Source organism: Gigantopelta aegis, chromosome 6 (assembly GCF_016097555.1).
Source record: "Gigantopelta aegis isolate Gae_Host chromosome 6, Gae_host_genome, whole genome shotgun sequence".
Lineage (NCBI taxonomy): Eukaryota > Metazoa > Mollusca > Gastropoda > Neomphalida > Peltospiridae > Gigantopelta > Gigantopelta aegis.
This window is the reverse complement of record NC_054704.1, coordinates 94,571,384-94,591,727: the sequence shown is the minus strand read 5'-3', so window position 1 is coordinate 94,591,727 and position 20,344 is coordinate 94,571,384. Positions and strand designations below refer to the sequence as shown.

Here is a 20,344-nt window from a genome sequence, read left to right as displayed (position 1 = left end):
TCCAGCAGCCTGACCGTGGTCGGTAACAGGCGGAGGGGTGGGGGTGGGGGGTGGGGGGGGGGGGGGTGGGGAGGTATATGGTAATGGTGCTATGGAATTTTGTTGGAGCAGTTAAATGCCAAAGAGAAAATGGTGCGCAGTTTTGATGATAAGATTTGGGCGCACTTTTGAACGGTTGGTCGAAAGAGAAAGTTTCGAAGCTAACATAGGTTTTGAATTAGTAAGTCGAGAGTAGCTCGTTAATTAGACCTCTAGACCGTTCTGCGGTTTCTTCCTTATTTGTATCTGCAACGCCGAAGATTCGCACTGTATTTTTCCGAGTATATTGTTCCAAGTCACTAATTTTTTTTCAAAGCCACCGTACCGGAAAACACTGCTGAGTGTGTGTCGGATTCGAATTTTTCTACTTTGTTTTCTTAATGTCTGATTTTGTTTTCTAATTTGTCCTTTTCAATTTCAACTGTTATACTAAGTTCAAGTTTATCTATTCTTTCCTTCATTCGACTCAAAATGTCTGTTTTTATTTTTTCTAACTCAACCTTTAGGTCGTCTTTTGTTATGAGTTTTTCACTTATGGTCTTCAGTTCAATCATAATCTGCGAAAGCCGTCATTTTGATTTGTTGACTCTGAACCTTTCATCTCGACTTCTTTATCTTTAGCTTGCATTTCTAAATGACGTATTCTTTTAGAATCCTGTTTTATGTTTTCCTTTTTCTGACCACACTTATCTTTTCCTTGTGTCTCAAAACTGGAGTCACTTGAGATGTTACGTTTACTGAAATCTCTGTTTCCTCGGCTAGCCAAGTTAATAAATATAGACTTTATATTTAGTAATGCATACTGACATGGCAAACTGTGAGTAGTATTTAATATTGCTTTACAGGCTAGGAGAGTTTATAGACGGTTGTTTACACTCACCACATTGTTGTGATTATGGCTTGTTACATCTGGGGTCTGGGCTTGGGGTCCGGTGATAACATGGCTACTCCTTCATACTTGTTGACTGCTAGCCTTTTTATGAAGTGAACTTGTAATAAAGTCTGATGAGGGATCAAATATAGCTCCAAGCGACCTTCAGTATGTTACCAATATGTCCTACACGTTTTAAGACAAATCTTAGTATATAGTTTACTAAATTTACACTTGTTAGCAGAGCCTTGAAATTGTCTTCTCTCTTCTATCATCGACCTTGACCTTAATCCCAGAATACTTCACCCATTTAGGGTGACACAGCAATTGTATAATACAGATTGAATGAATGAATGTTTAACGACACCCCAGCACGAAAAATACATTGGCTATTGGGTGTCCATTAATATAACGAAACGACGATACTTATATTGCAACTATGACCTATTATACATGTACATACACAACCAGGAAGACAACATATTATCTGATATTCAATAACAAACAAATACTGTTGATACCACTCACTAATGATGGTAGCAGCGACTAAAATGTTATCACCATGTCCCATATGGATATCGCCACTGTAAGCCAGCCGAAATTTAAAAGAGGAAAACAAAAACGGAAAAAAGGAAGAAAAACAAACAAATAATGGTAGAGGTACAAACATTAATTCCATATCTTGAATGTATGTAAACAACTAATGTAATACTTGTCGTTGCTTTTATCAGCTGGACATAGTTTTGGATTTTCATTTGTTTTCCTCTAAAATAGGTCGAGTTTCAAGAGAACGTTTGCAGCTTTTGTAATAAATATGTAGAGGCTATTCTATGAAATCAAAGATATATATTGAGGTGTAATCATCGGCTATTGGACGTCAAACATTTGGTAATTTTGACATATAGTCTTAGAGAGGAAACCTGCTATATGCTTCTATTAGTAGCAAAGGATCTTTTATATACACCATCCCAAATACAGAATAGCACATACCATGACCTTTGATATACCAGTCGTGATGCACTGGCTGGAACGAGAAATAGCCCAATGGGCCTACTGATGGGAATCGATCCTAAACCGACCACACATCAAACAAGCGTTTCACCACTGGGCTACGTCCGGCCCCTAAATGTAAACAAAGCAATGATTAAACATTTTGCTATTCTACTCTACCTTTCGTGGTCAACAACGGCCAAAGCCACCTCTGTCTGTTGGTTTTCTAAAATGTAGTCGAAGAACGACCTGTTGTCGTTGTTCTTAGTAATCCGTGCCCCCAGGGTCAGGAGAAGAGTCACTGCATGCGCCTTTCCATTTTTGGCTGCAGCATGAAGGGCGGTCTCCTGTAAGGTATGACAAAAATGCTTCACGCGAACTGTCGTTCACGAATACAGATAAATGGAATCTCAGCTTTATTCTCTCATACGTCATACATACCACGTGCCATTTATGTTACCTAGCTGATGAAATGAGATAAACAATTTATCGGTATTTTGAAAAGAGATGTTCATGCCACATATATAATAAGCTACCTTCAAACAATAAATAAGCCACAAAACACAAAAGATAACAAAAAAACCCAACCGCTCCCCCCCCCCCCCCCCCCACGAAAAAGATAAAATAACTACAAATAAACAAACAACTTATGAAAGAGAATGGCTTTTAGAAATTTGTCAGTAAGAGCTGCAGTTGCATTTACTCCGTAAATATTTAACGCTACATATTGAATTTTGAAAAAGGAAATATCTCTCATTTGGTACAAAGCAATCGCATCATTATTAAAGTGTTTCTCTCGATTATATCCTCAACGTTCTCCAGGACCTAGGTGTGTACATTCTGTCAATACATGGTACATCCACAGTGCAACACAAATAAACAGACATATGGTGCACCATACACACAAATATATATTCAGGAAAACATGTTTTATACACGAACACCGAAAACAAAAGATATATTTATTTTGATAACTTTATAGCATCGACATCATACATTTAACACACGCACAAAAACAAAACAAAACAAAAAACACCCAACAAAACACAACGTGGACAGCTCACCCCCTTTACGTTGGCTGCGTTCAGGAGATTGGAATGCACGCTCACCAACAGACGAATGCTTTGCGTGTAACCGTTCATCGCAGCATAATGCAGGGCGTTGTTACTCTCGTAGTCTCTGAAAGTAATATTTTGGAACCGTTTTGGAGAAAAAAAACCCAAACGTTACTTTTAAATGACACCACAAAATAACTTCAAATCCTCAATAAAACCACCCGCAAAATAAACCAATAATACAAACCACGCTGTTCAACTCTCCTGGGTGGCAGGGAATATCACGTGATGCGTTACAAAACGTTACGAGGGAGAGAAAGGGATATTTAAGACGTGCGTCTTCAAGACAATGCATTTTGACATCTAACATGATTTGTTTTGTGTAGTACAAATGTCAAAGAAACATTTCAAAATACAGTAATGTTGGTGACATTACGTCTTAGTGACAAACAGCCTCAGTCAAAGGAGCAAGTAGAGAGGTGTTGATAAGCATTACGTTTTGACAATTCAGTGGAATAAAGGAACCTTTTATTTTGTACGTACTTAGCAAAAACTGCACCTTTCTGCATAAGTAGACTGATGATTTTGGTGTAACCATTCATCGAGGCGATGTGTAGAGCAGTTCTACCCTTGGCATCAGTCTCGTTGATAATGTTTGGACCCTGGTCAGTCTCCAACAGACGTTTGCATGTCATAAATCGACCATATCTGGAACAGTAATGCAACTTAATTATGAACACAAACCATTGAAGTATTTTTTGTTAAAACATAGCAGATCTCTCGACGTTTTGGACAAAGTGCAGTTATGAACAGTCTTAGCGAACGAGCTTTTAAACGTTTTACGCCTCCCCTGATCTATTACTCTTTCAGCAAAGAGCAATTTGGCAGTACAGGGAACATTTTGCATATGGTATTGCTACATAATGAAACCTTTCATATGTTGTTATGAAATATAAACATCGCTGTGATATATGGAAAAGTTAATAGTCTATTATACTTACAAAACGTAAGACATTAAAGGAACATTCCTGAGTTTGATGCATTGTAAGATGTTTCTGACTTTCTATATTTCTACGATTAAACTTACATATTAAATATATTTTCGTATTTAGAATATCAGTGCCTGTATATTCAATTTGTTTCTGGTCGTCTTAATATTTGTAAGAAGCCCAAACTGGATTTTGTCTTCAAATAATTTCGTACGTTTAATATACAGCCACTAATATTGTATGCAGAAAAATATATTTGATATGTAATTACAATCGCTAAAAAGTCTATGTTAGTCCATAACATCTTAAAAATTGCAGCAAACTCTGGAATGTCACATTAAAATAGCACAATCACAATTACGTCTCATAACCGTGGTGCAGGGGTGTAACATTCTCTTTGAGAATGGACAATACAGAATAAATCCCCCTTTTTTTTTTTTAGATACAATTAACATTTTGAATAAAAGTCAGTATCTATCTGTGATATTTGTATTTTTGCAGTTCTTTACACTGTGTTTTTATTTAACTGTTGAATTTTTATATTGATGTTGATCATCACTTTATTTGTTTGCATTACCATAGTTTGACACCCAATAGCCGATGTATTTGTTCGTGCTGGGGTGTCGTTAAACATTCATTCATTCATTCATTCATTCATAACCAAAGGCAACAGAGTGAACATCAGTTTCAAAACTGACCTGGCCCCCGAGGAGACCGTAGTGCTACGATGACCTTAATTTTTAAACGACACTACTAGAGCACATTTATTTATTAATCATCGGCTATTCCACGACCTTTGATAAACCAGTTGTGGTGCAATGGCTGGAACGAGAAATAGCTCAATAGGCCCACCGACGGGGGTCGATTCCAGACCAACTGCGCACTGGGCTACGTCCCGCCCCTACGATCACCTTAAGTGCATACAGTAGGTATACACTTAAGGTGATCTTAGTGCAAAGATTGCTTCGTGGAACGGGGACCAGATGGGTGGGTGGTGGGGGAGGGATTCTCGGATGGTTTAAGTAATAAGGAATTTGAGGGCAGTAATAAGCGATCTTCCCCAACTAGATAAAAAGGGGTACCTGCAAATTCGAATTAATTTTAAAAATATTTTCTGTGGCAAGCAACTATACCTCAACTCTGTTGTTTAAGCCTCTGATTAACAACTGCACATGGGATCATTACCCCGATTTCTAATTATCACATTACGTCCAACATACCTGGCTGCGAAATGGAATGGACTCTATTTCTCGTAACGTCCAACATACCTGGCAGCGAAATGGAATGGACTCTGTTTCTCGTAACGTCCAACATACCTGGCAGCGAAATGGAATGGACTGTTTCTCGTAACGTCCAACATACCTGGCAGCGAAATGGAATGGACTGTTTCTCGTAACGTCCAACATACCTGGCAGCGAAATGGAATGGACTCTGTTTCTCGTAACGTCCAACATACCTGGCTGCGAAATGGAATGGACTCTGTTTCTCGTAACGTCCAACATACCTGGCAGCGAAATAGAATAAACTCTGTTTCTCGTAACGTCCAACATACCTGGCTGCGAAATGGAATGGACTGTTTCTCGTAACGTCCAACATACCTGGCTGCGAAATGGAATGGGCAGCGAAATGGAATGGACTCTGTTTCTCGTAACGTCCAACATACCTGGCTGCGAAATGGAATGGACTCTGTTTCTCGTAACGTCCAATATACCTGGCAGCGAAATGGAATGGACTCTGTTTCTCGTAACGTCCAACATACCTGGCTGCGAAATGGAATGGACTGTTTCTCGTAACGTCCAACATACCTGGCTGCGAAATGGAATGGGCAGCGAAATGGAATGGACTCTGTTTCTCGTAACGTCCAACATACCTGGCTGCGAAATGGAATGGACTGTTTCTCGTAACGTCCAACATACCTGGCAGCGAAATGGAATGGACTCTGTTTCTCGTTGTTCTTCACATTTACACTCGCTCCCATCTTCAGCAGCTCGTCGACAGCCTTCAAGTGTCCCTCCTTACACGCGTAGTGGAGCGGCGTGCAGCCGTAGTCGTCCTTCTCGTTTAGGTGACTCTTCACAAGCTGTAGAAAACAGACACAGTCGCACTGTATAAGACAAGCACCATTCCGAAAGAATGACGAGACAGAATAACGATTTGGTTCCAGTCTCGCGCCACAGGTGGGGCATGATACGTTCATCTTTCGCTGACACCTGATATCATCACTATATTGACAGTGCATATCATCATAAATATATTTACTTCAATGAACTCTGTCCTGTGTTAGTTTTGTTTAAGTAAACTAATCTGGGAGTAGCAGTCCTCTTTTTGGCGGTGCATGAAAGATGTATTGTTCAATAAATGATATTCTCGAGAGTGCTGTCACACAGTTTAAAATTATTAACAGGGATCCCAAACGCTGGGTGTGGTGTTGATCTCTGTGAATTCCTGATGAATCTTGAATATACTAGTAATCGTCAGATCTGAACAAAGTTACAAATAAGCTACCTTTTTTTTTTTCAAGCAGTAGACTTTATTAAACTTTAAACTGACACAGGTCAGGTAAGGTCAAGTCTTAGATTTTAACGTGCGCATTCAGAACAAGCTGCACACGTCAGAACAGGACATATATATTAACACAAATACTTGAAAATATTAACACAAATACTTCAAAGTTTAATACAAGGAGGAAACCAAAATGACATTTACCATGAAAAGGCTTTTATCACCTTCGTCACTTTGTAGACATAGCGAAATTATAGTCGTTCACATTGTTAATGCTTTCCGATCAAATACAAGATATCACGTTATGCCTACATACATGTAAGTTAGATATAGAGGATTCGTCACGAGTGTTGTTTAATATGGAGCATATCAACTGAGTCTATTAATCGATATTGAGCCTCGACAAACACCGATTAACTAGACGAGGTTGATATTTTACATATTATAAAACACGAGTAGCGAATTCTGTTTATCCTATAACACTTCTAAAATAACCTTTTTATTAGATTTTTAGTGAATCATAGTACTAAAGTTGCCTCCATCGGTAATATGACGTCATCACGATTAACAAACATTGCGGTGACGTCGCGCATTTTAACTAAATCTTATGAAAACGTTACGCTCAGGTATACAAATATTGTTGGCTAGTAATCAAATGACCCATTGACAGCAACACATTATTACCTAAAGACCTTGCCAAATTTGTTTATACCTTTAAATTTACATACCATTATTACATGGGTTAATACACTAAATTATCACATGGATATCCTGGGTAAGTTATAGGATAAATAACTATATCTACTGTGTGGGTTGTACACTATGCACTATTGGCATCTAAGAAAAGAGCGATTAAGTATGGCTATAATTTTATATAGCCGATTTAGCAATAATTAAATGTAGCAACTAGATAACTCCACCCAACGTAAGGACTTCCCAGTTGAAATCAATGCGCTGACTATTTTTGTCGTTGTAAAATCTAATCTACTGATAACCATGTTTAGTAACCCCCGCCTCCTAAATTATTTGTTTCTGGAAGGTGGTGGTGGTGGTAGTAGTAGTGGTGGGGTGTGTGTGTGTGAAATGATACCCTGACGTGAAATAAATCTCCTCATGATATCATTTTCATACCCTGTATGTCTTTCATACTCGAGGGTCACCATCAGTTATTGTTATTTTCAGTTAGCCGTCGACGTAAATCGTCTTCTTCAGTATGAGTATGATCGATCCAGTAATTACCGTCATTTCAACAATATTTTAATGTCAAAGTTATAGATCTGTTACTACATGTATTTTATTTCATGTTCTTTGATACCTCATTCCCCGTAAATTTATCATTATTTTGTTACGCCCCATGGAGAACATTTCTGGGGTTTTATCGTTCTGTTTAATACACTGCTATCCAAGTGCTGGGTATAAAGAACTCATTTTACACGAACGAAAACGTTACTCGGTATGACAGCAATGCTCCATATCTACGTCACTACTGGTGCCACTGGTACAACATATTATATAAAGATAATTACACACATTATACAAGAAATATCAAATAAAAAATATTGCAAAATTGCAATTATAATTTATAAAATTGTTATATAATTAAATATTCCATATCAATGCTATGGCATTGTGTTATACATTTGATGTATTTGATATTTGATGTAATTAAAATCATATTGTAAGGCAGTGATTCAGAGCTTCCCTTCACAAACATTAGCAATGATGTGGACTAATAAAAACAGATAATTTCAGACTTGCAAAAGGGTGGTGAATTGTATTGTGAAGGGGGTATAGATTGCAGAAATATAAAAATATATATGACGAAGAAGAATGTCACAATTGTGAGGTGGGCTTCAGATAAACTGAAGATAACTACCCACCTCTTCAAAGTCAACGAAGTCGTTGGGGTTTCCACCAAACTTGATGGCTATATGAAGGAAGTTCCTGTTGTGCTCGTCCTTCACACATAAATCTGCTTTGTTTTCCAGCAAGCATTTTACCGTAAGCCAACCGCACTTTGACGCTGACAGCAACAACGGCGTTCTACCGTGACAGTCTTTAGCGTTCACGTCAGCTCCCTGAATTTTTGTTTTTAAATTATAAATTTTTTTTACAATACAGTACCATACAGAGAAAAGAAAATATTTTGTTGGGACACCACTGACAAACATATTATGATAACGAGTTGAATGGTGACAAAAATATGTTTTGCAAGGACACCACAAACATAGATATTCTGAAGTCCATCGGAAACACACTACCAGATTCTCAGTTATTATTGTTATTATGGTTTCCGCAGTTACAACTTTTTTCACCATTGACTATTAATTTACACATTACGTATAACTTTTCTAATCGTTAATTTACAGATTATTTAAACTTTTTCGACCATTAATTTACATATTACCATTCACTTTTTTACTTAAATTATCAATTTTGGCTCAGCCAACTTGTTTGTTGTAGAAGTTCGCAAATAATTTGATGCGAAACCCAAAAGTTACATCCCTGTTGTACCTATAAAACAAAGGTCAGGAATTTTAATGACCAGCAATGCTGAAACGCCACTTACTTTCTCCACCAGGAATCTGACGACAGCCACGTGGTTGAAGAGAGCGGCGCGGTGTAACGGCGTCATGTCACAGCTGTCGGAGACATGCAGAGCATTCTCAAAGTTGCCTGGCTGAGCGTTGTACATGAGATGAAGCATGTCGAGATTTCCTTGAAGACAGGCGAAATGAACTGGAGTCGCCCTGTCATCCTACAAGCAAAAACATAAAACAATTTTAAGGCACTTTGCCCACAAATAAATAAATAAATAAATAAATATATATATATATATATATATTAATAAAATATCCATGTGATTATTGTTGACATTTAAAAAGAAACTGTCGCATGGTTTTCCGCGCTTTATGTAATTACAATAACCGCGCTCTTATTGTTTTCTGTTCATCGTTGATTGTTACCGTTCCCCTGTGTAGCTGACCTGTGGCTATCCATGTGGCGTAATGTCCAGTTAAATCAAATAGTTTGATCATGCCTATATCCATTAAGGTCTAGGCATGTTCATTCCAGATCCCGTCTCTGGCATAGCCATTGGCTGAGTCTGGACTAGGCATGGGCCACTGTCGTATACAAACAGATTTAATATTATATTTACCTGTAAGACATTCACAGGTGCACCTGCCTTGAGACAAACTTCCACGGCTTTGATGTTTCCTCCGTTGACCGCTGAGTGGAGAGGCATGTTGTTCTCCATGTCCTTCCAGGATAACACAGCCTCTCGAGTGTAGCCGAGAGATTCAGCTAGAATCGAGAGCAGAAATATCAAATACCTGAAGATACTGACTTAGTTATATTTAAATGTCTCGGTATTTTAAAGTGTAGCACTTTCTTTCATTCCCCTTTCACACATATCGCCTCTGCCTGTTAAATATCATTATTGTAATCTTTGAGTACTCAATGTAACAAACACCCAACACCAATTACTTCAATAGCTCAGTATTTGTAAACTGTATTATTACTTTACTTTCAAATTTAAATCCATTTAATACTCATAGGCATACGCCTCATATGTCGACTTTCCAGGGTGTTATATATTTGTCTTGACGTCACATTCCGGTCACTCCGTTTGAGCCTTAAATTTAATCAGAAAACGCGCGGACCCCCGATTCCGTATGTAACAAATATGTCTAACAGTAACACAGATTTTCATACAGATGCTATATCCAATATATCTCCATAAGAATTCACTGAAGGTATGCCACAATCCTGTCCAGACATTAACATTTCGATATGTATCACTCTAGTTAATGTATCTAGTTAACAATAGTTGCTGAGCTCAAGAGGAGTGCCACCACAGACGTAGAGTTCGCACGCGGTTTCATAACACTTGGTATCATCACTCATTTATGGCTAATTCAGGAACACATGGTTTTGTAGTATTTCATGCAGACAAAACATAAATATCTGTTAACTACTTAAGAATCACAGATAGGAATTTTGCAAGGTAATAAAAAAGCAGATTTAGCTGTCAAGTTGAATTTGAAACTGCTTTGAGTCAGTTTTGATATTCTGTATGCGGATGCTAAAAATAACAATACCATTTCTAACTAGATAAGATTAACTTTATTGTTGATGCATGGAGTGTTGGAGAGAGAGAGAGAGAGAGAGAGAGAGAGAGAGAGAGAGAGAGAGAGAGAGAGAGAGAGAGAGAGAGATTGCGATGTCCATGAATACTTTTAATTGACTATCTTCATAAATGCTTCTACTCTATTCGTAATCCGCTTTTCACAGTTTATAAATTGAAGCTGGTAACGAAGCAATTAGTCTACTCTTCACGATCATTGAATAAAGGCACATGTATAATACAGGTGACAATGTTTGCGTATGGGTTAATAAACACATGAATGTGAATGTAATTGGCACGTACAATGCTTTATCAACACTTCCAGTGTTGTGGACGATGCTGATTTGGCCGCGGCGTGGATGGCGTAGAACCCGAAATCACACTTGACGCAGGGCTTGGCACCATATTCCAGCTGCAGAATTACCGAAAACGTCTTCAGTTTTAATGGTACAATATCGACTCATCTTAATATAACACCATTGACTAATGCAAAAGTAAAAACCCACCTACAGTCTCAAAGCTAGTCAATCCTCCACATACTGTCACAGTGCTACTCTTCAACTTTATAACAATACGTATTATATCTTTATTTTTACGAGTGCATTACTTAAAATTAGTTAATTGGTAATCTGACGTCTGTCGTGGTATTCCACTTAGTGACTTGCCAATCAAACCGATTAGTGTCAAGACCTAATTAAATATGTAACGAGCAATCTGATACATTGCAATTTAATTGTTGCCACATGTATTGCAGACGTCTGAACGAGTACACCATGACAACTATATATTACATAGATACGTGTTTAGTATGCGTCTTATAAATAAGGATAATTTACTCATGAAAGAGAGACTTGGGGAGAACAGATACTGTTCACATGCCTTGAAGTTCTCTCACAAAGCACAAACTCTACTGGAAGATCCGAGAGACAGTTTTGTAACATAAGCAATGTCAACTCTATCGGGAGATCTGTGTGTCATTCATCCAAGAGCTCCGACTTGTATATTATCTGTATCACCATGTTGTTAACTTATTAATTATGTTTCATGTTGGAAAGGAAAATACAAGAACCTACATTACCAACTTGAGACTTCTCTTCCTTCATTTACATTCTGGTAAAACAAAACTAAGAAAAATTTACGCTGTGTTAATATTATAACATATCAAATACAAACACCTAATTTTAAAGCGTGTATAGTCATTGCTCACCATAATATTAAAGCACCATTTACTAAAGAATGTAAAGGTCATTAACTGTTGTTATAGTAAAAACAAAAAATCAAACACGGTTTATTTGTGTGTACGTTTACGCACCATTAAGCGTATGTTATACAAGCTGTACCGGATGATTAAATGTTTTAGATAAGTAGCACTTTACGAACCGATTATCAGCACAGCTTCCTATAAAGAAGCAAATGAGTCTTTAGACAATAAACTGCATCCAACCAACATTGTCTATGTCTCTCGTACTTAAAAACAATATACCACAGGGACGTCATTAGTGGCCAAGAGGCAGTAAAATGTACTCGAGAAAAGCCCAACCCCTCAACAACAAATATGCTTGCTTTGTTTTAAAAGAGCCCCGTTCGTCTAGGGGGCGGGACATAGCCCAGTGATAAAGTGTTCGCTTGACGCGCGGTCGGTTTGGGATCGATCCCCGTCGGTGGGCCCATTGGGCTATTTTTCGATCCAGCCAGTGCATCACGACTGGTATATCAAAGGCCGTAGTATGTGTTATTCTGTCTGTTGGATAGTGCATATAAAAGATCCCTTACTGCTAATCAAAAATAGTAGCCCATGAAGTGGCGACAGCGGGTTTTCTCTCTCAATATCTGTGTGGTCCGTAACCATATGTCCGACACCATATAACCGTAAATAAAATGTGTTGAGAGTGTCGTTAAATAAAACATTTCCTTCGTTCGTTCGTTCGTGTAGCTGAAGTATCCCTAAATGATCACACCCTGATTCCTGAGTACTGCCCCTGGTTACTGTAGGCTAGGCATGGTCCTGTGTATCTCAGCATATGTTACAATCATTCTAGATCCACCATTAAGAAACGTATCTTCAAGAGTCTTCAGAGGTCATAGGGAATTATGCCCGTACGCTCAAATGGTAGCGATGTCATAATTATCATAGCACAACTTATTTAGATGAGTGGATGGTAAAATAAAATGCAGCAGAAGAAAACAGATGTTGCAATATTTTACATAATTGCGTTGAATATCGAGACATTGCGATTAAAGACCTTACTTTAATGCATCAGTTCACGGAACCATTGCTTCAAATTGTCCAGACAACTATGAAAGGGTTTATACTATGGAAGTTAAACACTAACTTAATTCTTTTTTCATCCATTTTTGTTATATTAATTCGTCATCAAAACGACCAAATGATCACCGATTACAAAACAGGTAAATGAAGGCTGAGAAAAACGGATGAACTCACCAGAAGTTCCGCCCCTTTGTCGTTATCTGAGAGTGCGCAGTAGTGGAGAGGTGTGAAGCCACTCTCACCGGCCTGGTTCACGTCCACCTGGTCATGCTGGAGTAGAGCCTGCAAAAACCCCACATCATTTGTCTTTATGGCTGTCTTCAAAGTAGCTGCATATACGATCTACATTCATCTTTTCTTGTCTACATTAACCTTAATTTGAAGGGCGGGATTTAGCTCAGTATGTTGAGCGCTCGCCTTAGGTGTTTGCATCGTAGGATCGAATCACATCGATGGATCCATTCAGCTGATTGTGTTTTCTCGTTCCACCCAGTGCACCACAATTGGCCAAAGGTATATGCTTTTCTGTCTGTGGGAAAGTGCATATAAAAGATCCCTTGCTGTTAATGAGTCAGGATTATCAAATGTTTGACATCCAGTAGCCGATGAATAATTAATCAATGTGCTCTAGGGGTGTCGTTAAACAAAACAAACTTTAATTTTACCTTAGTTTGAAACCCAATAGCCGTATTTTTCGCGCTGGGGTGTCGTTAAACATTGATTGATTGACTGATTGATTGATTGATTCATTCATTTATTCTAAGGTATACACACAGAACGTAATTAAGCTACCGCCGTTTTTCCCACTATGACTAACGAAATGTTCTTACTCACATCCAGTTTGAAACAAAAAACGATATTGACTAACAAAATGTTCTTACTCACATCCAGTTTGAAACAAAAAAAAAACGATATTGACTAACAAAATGTTCTTACTCACATCCAGTTTGAAACAAAAAAAACGATATTGACTAACAAAAACACAAGTAATGATGACAATGTTCAATATTTTAATTGAGTTAATGACACACATTTCATCATAATGTTGTGTATTTTACTACTTAAAGTGAAACTATAACATAACTGAGAATGAATGAATGAATGAATGAATATTTAACGACACCCCAGCACGAAAAATACATCGGCTATTGGGTGTCAAACTATGGTAAAGGCATAACTGAGAATACCTTTAAAGCGCTGATGCTACCCACTGTGACGGCGACGTGAATTGGCGCCGTCCTGTCGTTGTTGTGGATGTCGGTGGAGGCGCCGTGCTCGATGAGGAAGTTGATGACATTGATCTGGTCACAGTGTACAGCCAGGTGCAGAGCTGTGTTCCCTTGACAATTCTGAAGGTCAAAATCTGAAGAAAAGTAGCATATTTACATGCCAATATTTTAAGAATACATCCTTCCTGTAGAGCTCAAAGAAGACTGCCACTCCCAGACTAATTTAATAAACCAAACCTAGCACAGGATAGAGCTCATCCGAATACATATATCTGTGATGACATGTACTCATGAATCACTGACAAGACAGTGATGATTTGGAATAAAGATCGTATTTTGTGACGTACTAGTAGTATTTACACTAACAGACAGGGCATCACCAATACAGTATCAAACACATTTTAAAATGTAATAACCGGACAGTTATAATTTATTTTCTACTTTGAAAGACTGAGGTTTCTGTTATGGATTCTGAAAAAAGCGGTTGTCAATAAATGTATATACTTAAAGGGACATTCCTGAGTTTGCTGCAATTTGTAAGATGTTGTCGACTAACAGAGACTTTTTAACGATTGTAATTATATATCAAATATATTTTTCTGCATAAAATATTAGTGGCCGTATATTAAACGTGTTTCTAATAGTGTGTAATATTTGTACTGGGTTAAATTTAATTTTATTTCCTAAAATATATTTATTTGTACGTACGAAATTATTTGAAGACAAAATTCAGCTTGGGCTTCTTACAAAATATTAAGACGACCAGAAACAAATTGAATATACAAACACTGATATTCTAAACAACTATTTTATTAGATGGAAACATCTTACAATGCAACAAATTCAGGAATGCCCCTTTAAGCGTTACAAAAGCGCTACTACACAAATTGCACAAACTTAATGTAATTACGTATAACCCATTCCTTTTACCATAACAAGTTATTATAACACAAACTTAATGTAATTACGTATAACCCATTCCTTTTACCATAACAAGTTATTATAACACAAACTTAATGTAATTACGTATAACCCATTCCTTTTACCATAACAAGTTATTATAACAAAAACAGTACATACATGTATATAAAGCAAATATAAAAACAATGAACTTGTAATATTTTGAAAATTACAATTTTGTCTCCCATCCTATTACACATTTTACGAGGAACAGTCGAAAGGTTTCAAAACTAGATACCATATCTTGGTACACCATCATATGTTGAGTTTGTTGTATCTTTTTGTTTGTTTGTATATTTACAAACTATTTCTTAACAGTAACCTTCCACACTGACACAATGCATTTGACAGTATCAAGTATCAAGTGTCTCGCCAAGGAAGGTACACCATTTTATTGATGTATATAGTCATGGATCTCCAAATTATTCAATATTTGTGAAATAGTCCTTGAATTGAAGAGAGCAAAAAAAAAAAAAAAAACCCAACAAAAACCACAAACAAACAATCAACCTGAAAAGTATATATCGTCTGGAAAACCAAGACAAGGTTTTAGCAACTGTTTCTGGGAAAAAGAAAGAAATGTTTTATTTAACGACGCACTCAACATATTTTATTTACGGTTATATGGCGTCAGACATATGGTTAAGGACCACACAGATTTTTACAGGAAACCCGCTGTCGCCACTACATGGGCTACTCTTCCGATTAGCAGCAAGGGATCTTTTATTTGCGCTTCCCACAGGCAGGATAGCGCAAACCATGGCCTTTGTTGAACCAGTTATGGATCACTGGTCGGTGCAAGTGGTTTACACCTAGCCATTGTGCCTTGCGGAGCACTCACTCAGGGTTTGGAGTCGGTATCTGGATTAAAAATCCCATGCCTCGACTGGGATCCGAACCCAGTACCTACCAGCCTGTAGACCGATGGCCTGCCACGACGCCACCGAGGCCGGTCAACTGTTTCTGGGATGCCAAAAGAGTCTAAACGTTTACAAACATGCCTCGAAAAGCTACAGTCACTGGTGCCTAATGTGCTAATTAAATGACAAAACTGAGACAAGCAATCCTGCTGCTCCATGACAATGCTCCAGTGCACCAGTCTATGATTACTCAAGCTGCTATCCTAAATATGGCTACAAACCAGACCTGGTCCCGAGAAATTATTATCTGGTTTTGAATTTAAAAGCCTTCCTTCATAGTCCCCAGTTTGAAGATGATAAAAGTCTGAAGGCTGCAACAGACGAGTGATTAGCGTTATATTTTACTGCCATCAGCAGCTCGAATTAAACATGGGCCAAATGCAATGTGGTCAATGGTGATTGTATTGAACAAGTAATGTAGAAACATCTGGTCTGTCGTCGTTTTTAATGTCTTTCTACGAACATTCCGACTGTCCCTCGTATTGACACAAAATCACAAACAACACAACAGTTTTAATAAACACGTGAGTTTTCACTTTAAACGGATATCATCTACTTTCTTGAAGCAACATTTGTTGTATTTATAACGTGCAGCTGCCATTTTCGTCAGTTGAATAACAATGAATTTTAAATATGTTACCTAGATTGGAGATTAAAGCCATTATAAATGGAAGAAAATTCTAAAGATTATTTTAATAATGTTCTTTAGGTTACAGCATAAAGCAAGCTGTATTATAAGACCAGTATCACAAATAAAAAGTCTTTACACAAATGGTTTCTTACCACCTCCACGCAGGGCAATGAATTCCAAAATGTTAATCTGCCCTTTAATAGCCGCCACGTGAACTGCCGCATGGCCTTTACCGTTCTGAACATATAGCAACGATGGGTCCGCACTGTATAGTCTTTCAAACTCCTTTAGGTCTCCTGACCCGGCAATCTTATGAAAGAGAACAAATGTAAAAAAATATACCATACAACTTAATTCTTCACTCAAAACATATGAAATATAACGGTACACGAATAACCGAGTTCGTTGCCAGGTGCCCAAATGCCGATGTGTTTTTATTTGTGGTGGGGATGTCGGTGAACATTCACTCATTCGTTAACAATAACTGTTCCGTATACAAACATTTACTTGGGTGGGGACGGTGATTACTTGGACAAAAAGCCCTAGAATTCAAGTTATTATCAATGTACTTTGAAATAATGAAGCTCAACAACACAAACCAAACGCACAACTACACACCATTCTGTTAATTGATCAATTAATTATTAAAGGCATACATAATACAAAGATAATTATAATGAAAGTAAAATATCGACGTACCGTTAGTATTTTTGTATGTGTGATAAACAAACAACACGAATAAATCAACAAAAATAAACAAATAATTAATTAATTAAAAACGATATAAACAAACAAACTACGAAACAAACAAACAAATAAATAAATAAAATTAATACTAAAAATAAAATAAAAAATAAAAATAAACAAATAATCTTAACAAAAACAACAGTATATTACAACAATAGTTTTCATAATAACCAGACGCATTTATACAATTTACACTCATTACAGCCAACCAGACAACGTTACCTTTATTAAACTAAATAAAGTAAAATAAAATAAATACATAATAATAATAATAAAAGAAGAAGAAGACGTGTGCTTTATTTGATTAATTTAAACATAGAAATACTACATTTAATCAGTATTCACTGCATAACCGTAATCCGGTCTATAAGCACCTTCCGTCGAACCAAGATTCACACCTATTTTACCTGTACAAACAGTTCCATGTCATCAGCTGTTAGCTGAACTTTGCTCCGATGTAAATAACAGCGAAACAGAAGTCTTTTACGAAATTTCGAAACGCCTCTTTTTCCCGGACTTCTCTTTATGAACGTAGACATAGTTTTACTCTTAACACGAAAATTCTCCACGCCGGTAGAACTCGACGTTCCGCGTACTGTTCCTCAGCACAAATGGCATCGATGGTCAAAGTTACCAATAACATGATAGATAATAACAGTATCGTCCTTTAGTCCAGTAAGTGTCTGTATTGGGCTTAATGAAGTAATAATAACACTACTCGAGTGCTGCTATTTGCTGTTTACCTAACATTTTATTGTACGTCGGAAATCAATGATTTGTCATTGTTATCCCCCTTTGTGTTAATCTCCCAACAAGGATGGGTAAATAAATCCTTCTCCATTAGTAACCATATCAACTGGAACCACAGTTCATCTAGTCCGCGTGGAACATTTTACAATTACAAACTAATAACGTAAATTACATCCAGTGAGTTTAAATTTCCACCGATATATAAAAGTACACGTATAGTATTCAGACGGTTTCTACCATACATGGCCGAAATTTATTTATTACGGGACACGTTTAAAAGGAGCATAGCTGTGTAGATTTATAAGTAACTCCAGTCATGTTCAGGACGGCGAGCGTTAGCAGTCGCTGGCTAGACTGGTTTTTGCACCTAACGTTATATGGACGTGATGTGATAGAACAGGATGGTACCAAAGAAATTATTCGCGGGTGCTCGCCCTCCTGAAAACGCCACTTGCTAAAGAAAACTGTTATTTCATTTGTCGGGATGAACGCTTTATTTGGCGAATTTTTCGCATCAATAAAAGTAAACAATGACGAAAAAAGAAAGATAAGACTAAGCAATAAAAAAGTAATGAGAACGAAAACACAAATTTGCATGGAATCCAGACATTCTGAATGGGTGGTACTAAATCATACATTTTATTTCAACTTATTTTTGTGTTTATATCATAGTCCGTTTGCGTGAAACGGAAACCGATGAATTTTTATGCAACTCTGTAATGACTGACGTTAAAACTAATATAAAAATATATTATTCACTTTTAAACCCATACTAACTTCCATAATATTCTTTACAAAAATATAGTACATTTATTAACTTTTAAACCCATACCAATTACCATAATATCATCTTATTAAAAATATGTATATGTTATTAAAAGGTTTCTTAATAAAATACCAATCAAATTGTATAAATCAAATCATTTCTAATACAGGCGTAGAAACGAAATACTGGAACAGCTATGGTAGGCAGAATAATAACCAATAACGCAGTACACAGACTAAGGTAGGATTTCGCTGTGCTAACAGTTGCCTTCATCCCTGCATCAAAGTGAGAGATTTAACCTATGGAATGCGATGGCAATTTGTCAAAAAAACTATTTATTTTATTGTATTTTTTATACTGAAAGTTTTTTTGTAAAAATGTTTAGGCGAGTTAGTATGGGTTTGAAACTTAATACTAGTAATATGTTTTTACATTTATTTTAACGTTATTCACAATGGAATTCATCGGTCCCCCTTTTACGCAAACTGACTATATCAGGCGCGGAATCAGTCGGAGGCCCAAGCCCCCCCCCCCCCCCTATTTTTTGTGAAACAATATATATTACAGAATACACAAAAAATGCAAAGTTATCCCGTCCATCTCTCAAGGACCTTTAAATTCTATTTTCAAAAACTACAACGGGCTTTGGGCCCCCTATATTAAAAAATCCTGGATCAGCGCCTGGACTACATAGTGATCAACCGCGATCGCTCGGCCTTCTGGATCCTTCAAGCGCTTCCCAAACGGCACTGAGGTCTTGATACACGACGTGAAGCTACGAGACGGGACGCTTGGACTTGTGGTGACGTCGCGCTGGGATGGACTCTAAAGACAAGAAGTTCTCTTCAGAGAAATGGACAACAACACCGTCCATAGAGTCCTGAAGATCATCGCCGGCGCCCATTACGTCGAGCTAGCCTAGCGGCTTAGTCGGACTTTTTTTTACCGGCCTGGGTGGCGTCGTGGTTAGGCCATCGGTCTACAGGCTGGTAGGTACTGGGTTCGGATCCCAGTCGAGGCATGGAATTTTTAACCCTGAGTGAGTGCTCTGCAAGGCAAAATGGGTACGTGTAAACCACTTGCACCGACCAGTGATCCATAACTGGTTCAGCAGAGGCCATGGTTTGTGCTATCCTGCCTGTGGGAAGTGCAAATAAAAGATCCTTTGCTGCCTGTCGTAAAAGAGTAGCCTATGTGGCGACAGCGGGTTTCCTCTATAAAAAAACAAAAAAAGAACAGTGTCAGAATGGCCATATGTTTGACGTCCAATAGCCGATGATAACATAAAAAAATCAATGTGCTCTAGTGGTGTCGTTAAATAAAACAAACTTTACTTTTTTTTAGTAGGAGTCTATAATTTTTGGCCGGCATTCAAAATTTTATTTTATTTTATTTTATTTTTATTATATTATTTTTTTTTTTTTTGTAAACAGTCCGACGCACTTTATTTTGGCAGCCCGTCTAAATTGCTCAAAACACCTTAAAACCCTTTTGGTC

The 20,344-nt window shown here is 37.4% G+C and overlaps 1 protein-coding gene across 3 annotated transcripts in view; it reads right to left on the bottom strand.

The window, feature by feature from the left end:
- The window catches only part of LOC121375140 (transient receptor potential cation channel subfamily A member 1-like), a 65,072-nt gene that overhangs the window by 29,916 nt on the left and 14,812 nt on the right, over window positions 1–20,344 (bottom strand). For 2 of the 3 annotated variants that reach the window (XM_041502399.1, XM_041502400.1), the window contains exons 2-12: window positions 16,737–16,893; window positions 14,032–14,207; window positions 13,019–13,126; window positions 10,879–10,987; window positions 9,607–9,752; window positions 9,016–9,204; window positions 8,327–8,524; window positions 5,861–6,024; window positions 3,499–3,663; window positions 2,965–3,079; window positions 2,081–2,247 (exon numbers count right to left, since the gene is read on the bottom strand). In XM_041502399.1, coding sequence (XP_041358333.1) covers window positions 2,081–2,247; window positions 2,965–3,079; window positions 3,499–3,663; window positions 5,861–6,024; window positions 8,327–8,524; window positions 9,016–9,204; window positions 9,607–9,752; window positions 10,879–10,987; window positions 13,019–13,126; window positions 14,032–14,207; window positions 16,737–16,893 — 1,694 coding nt within the window. Of the gene's footprint in view, window positions 1–2,080; window positions 2,248–2,964; window positions 3,080–3,498; window positions 3,664–5,860; window positions 6,025–8,326; window positions 8,525–9,015; window positions 9,205–9,606; window positions 9,753–10,878; window positions 10,988–13,018; window positions 13,127–14,031; window positions 14,208–16,736; window positions 16,894–17,738; window positions 19,361–20,344 lie in introns of those variants that run through there. The other variant, XM_041502401.1, reaches the window with a different exon arrangement.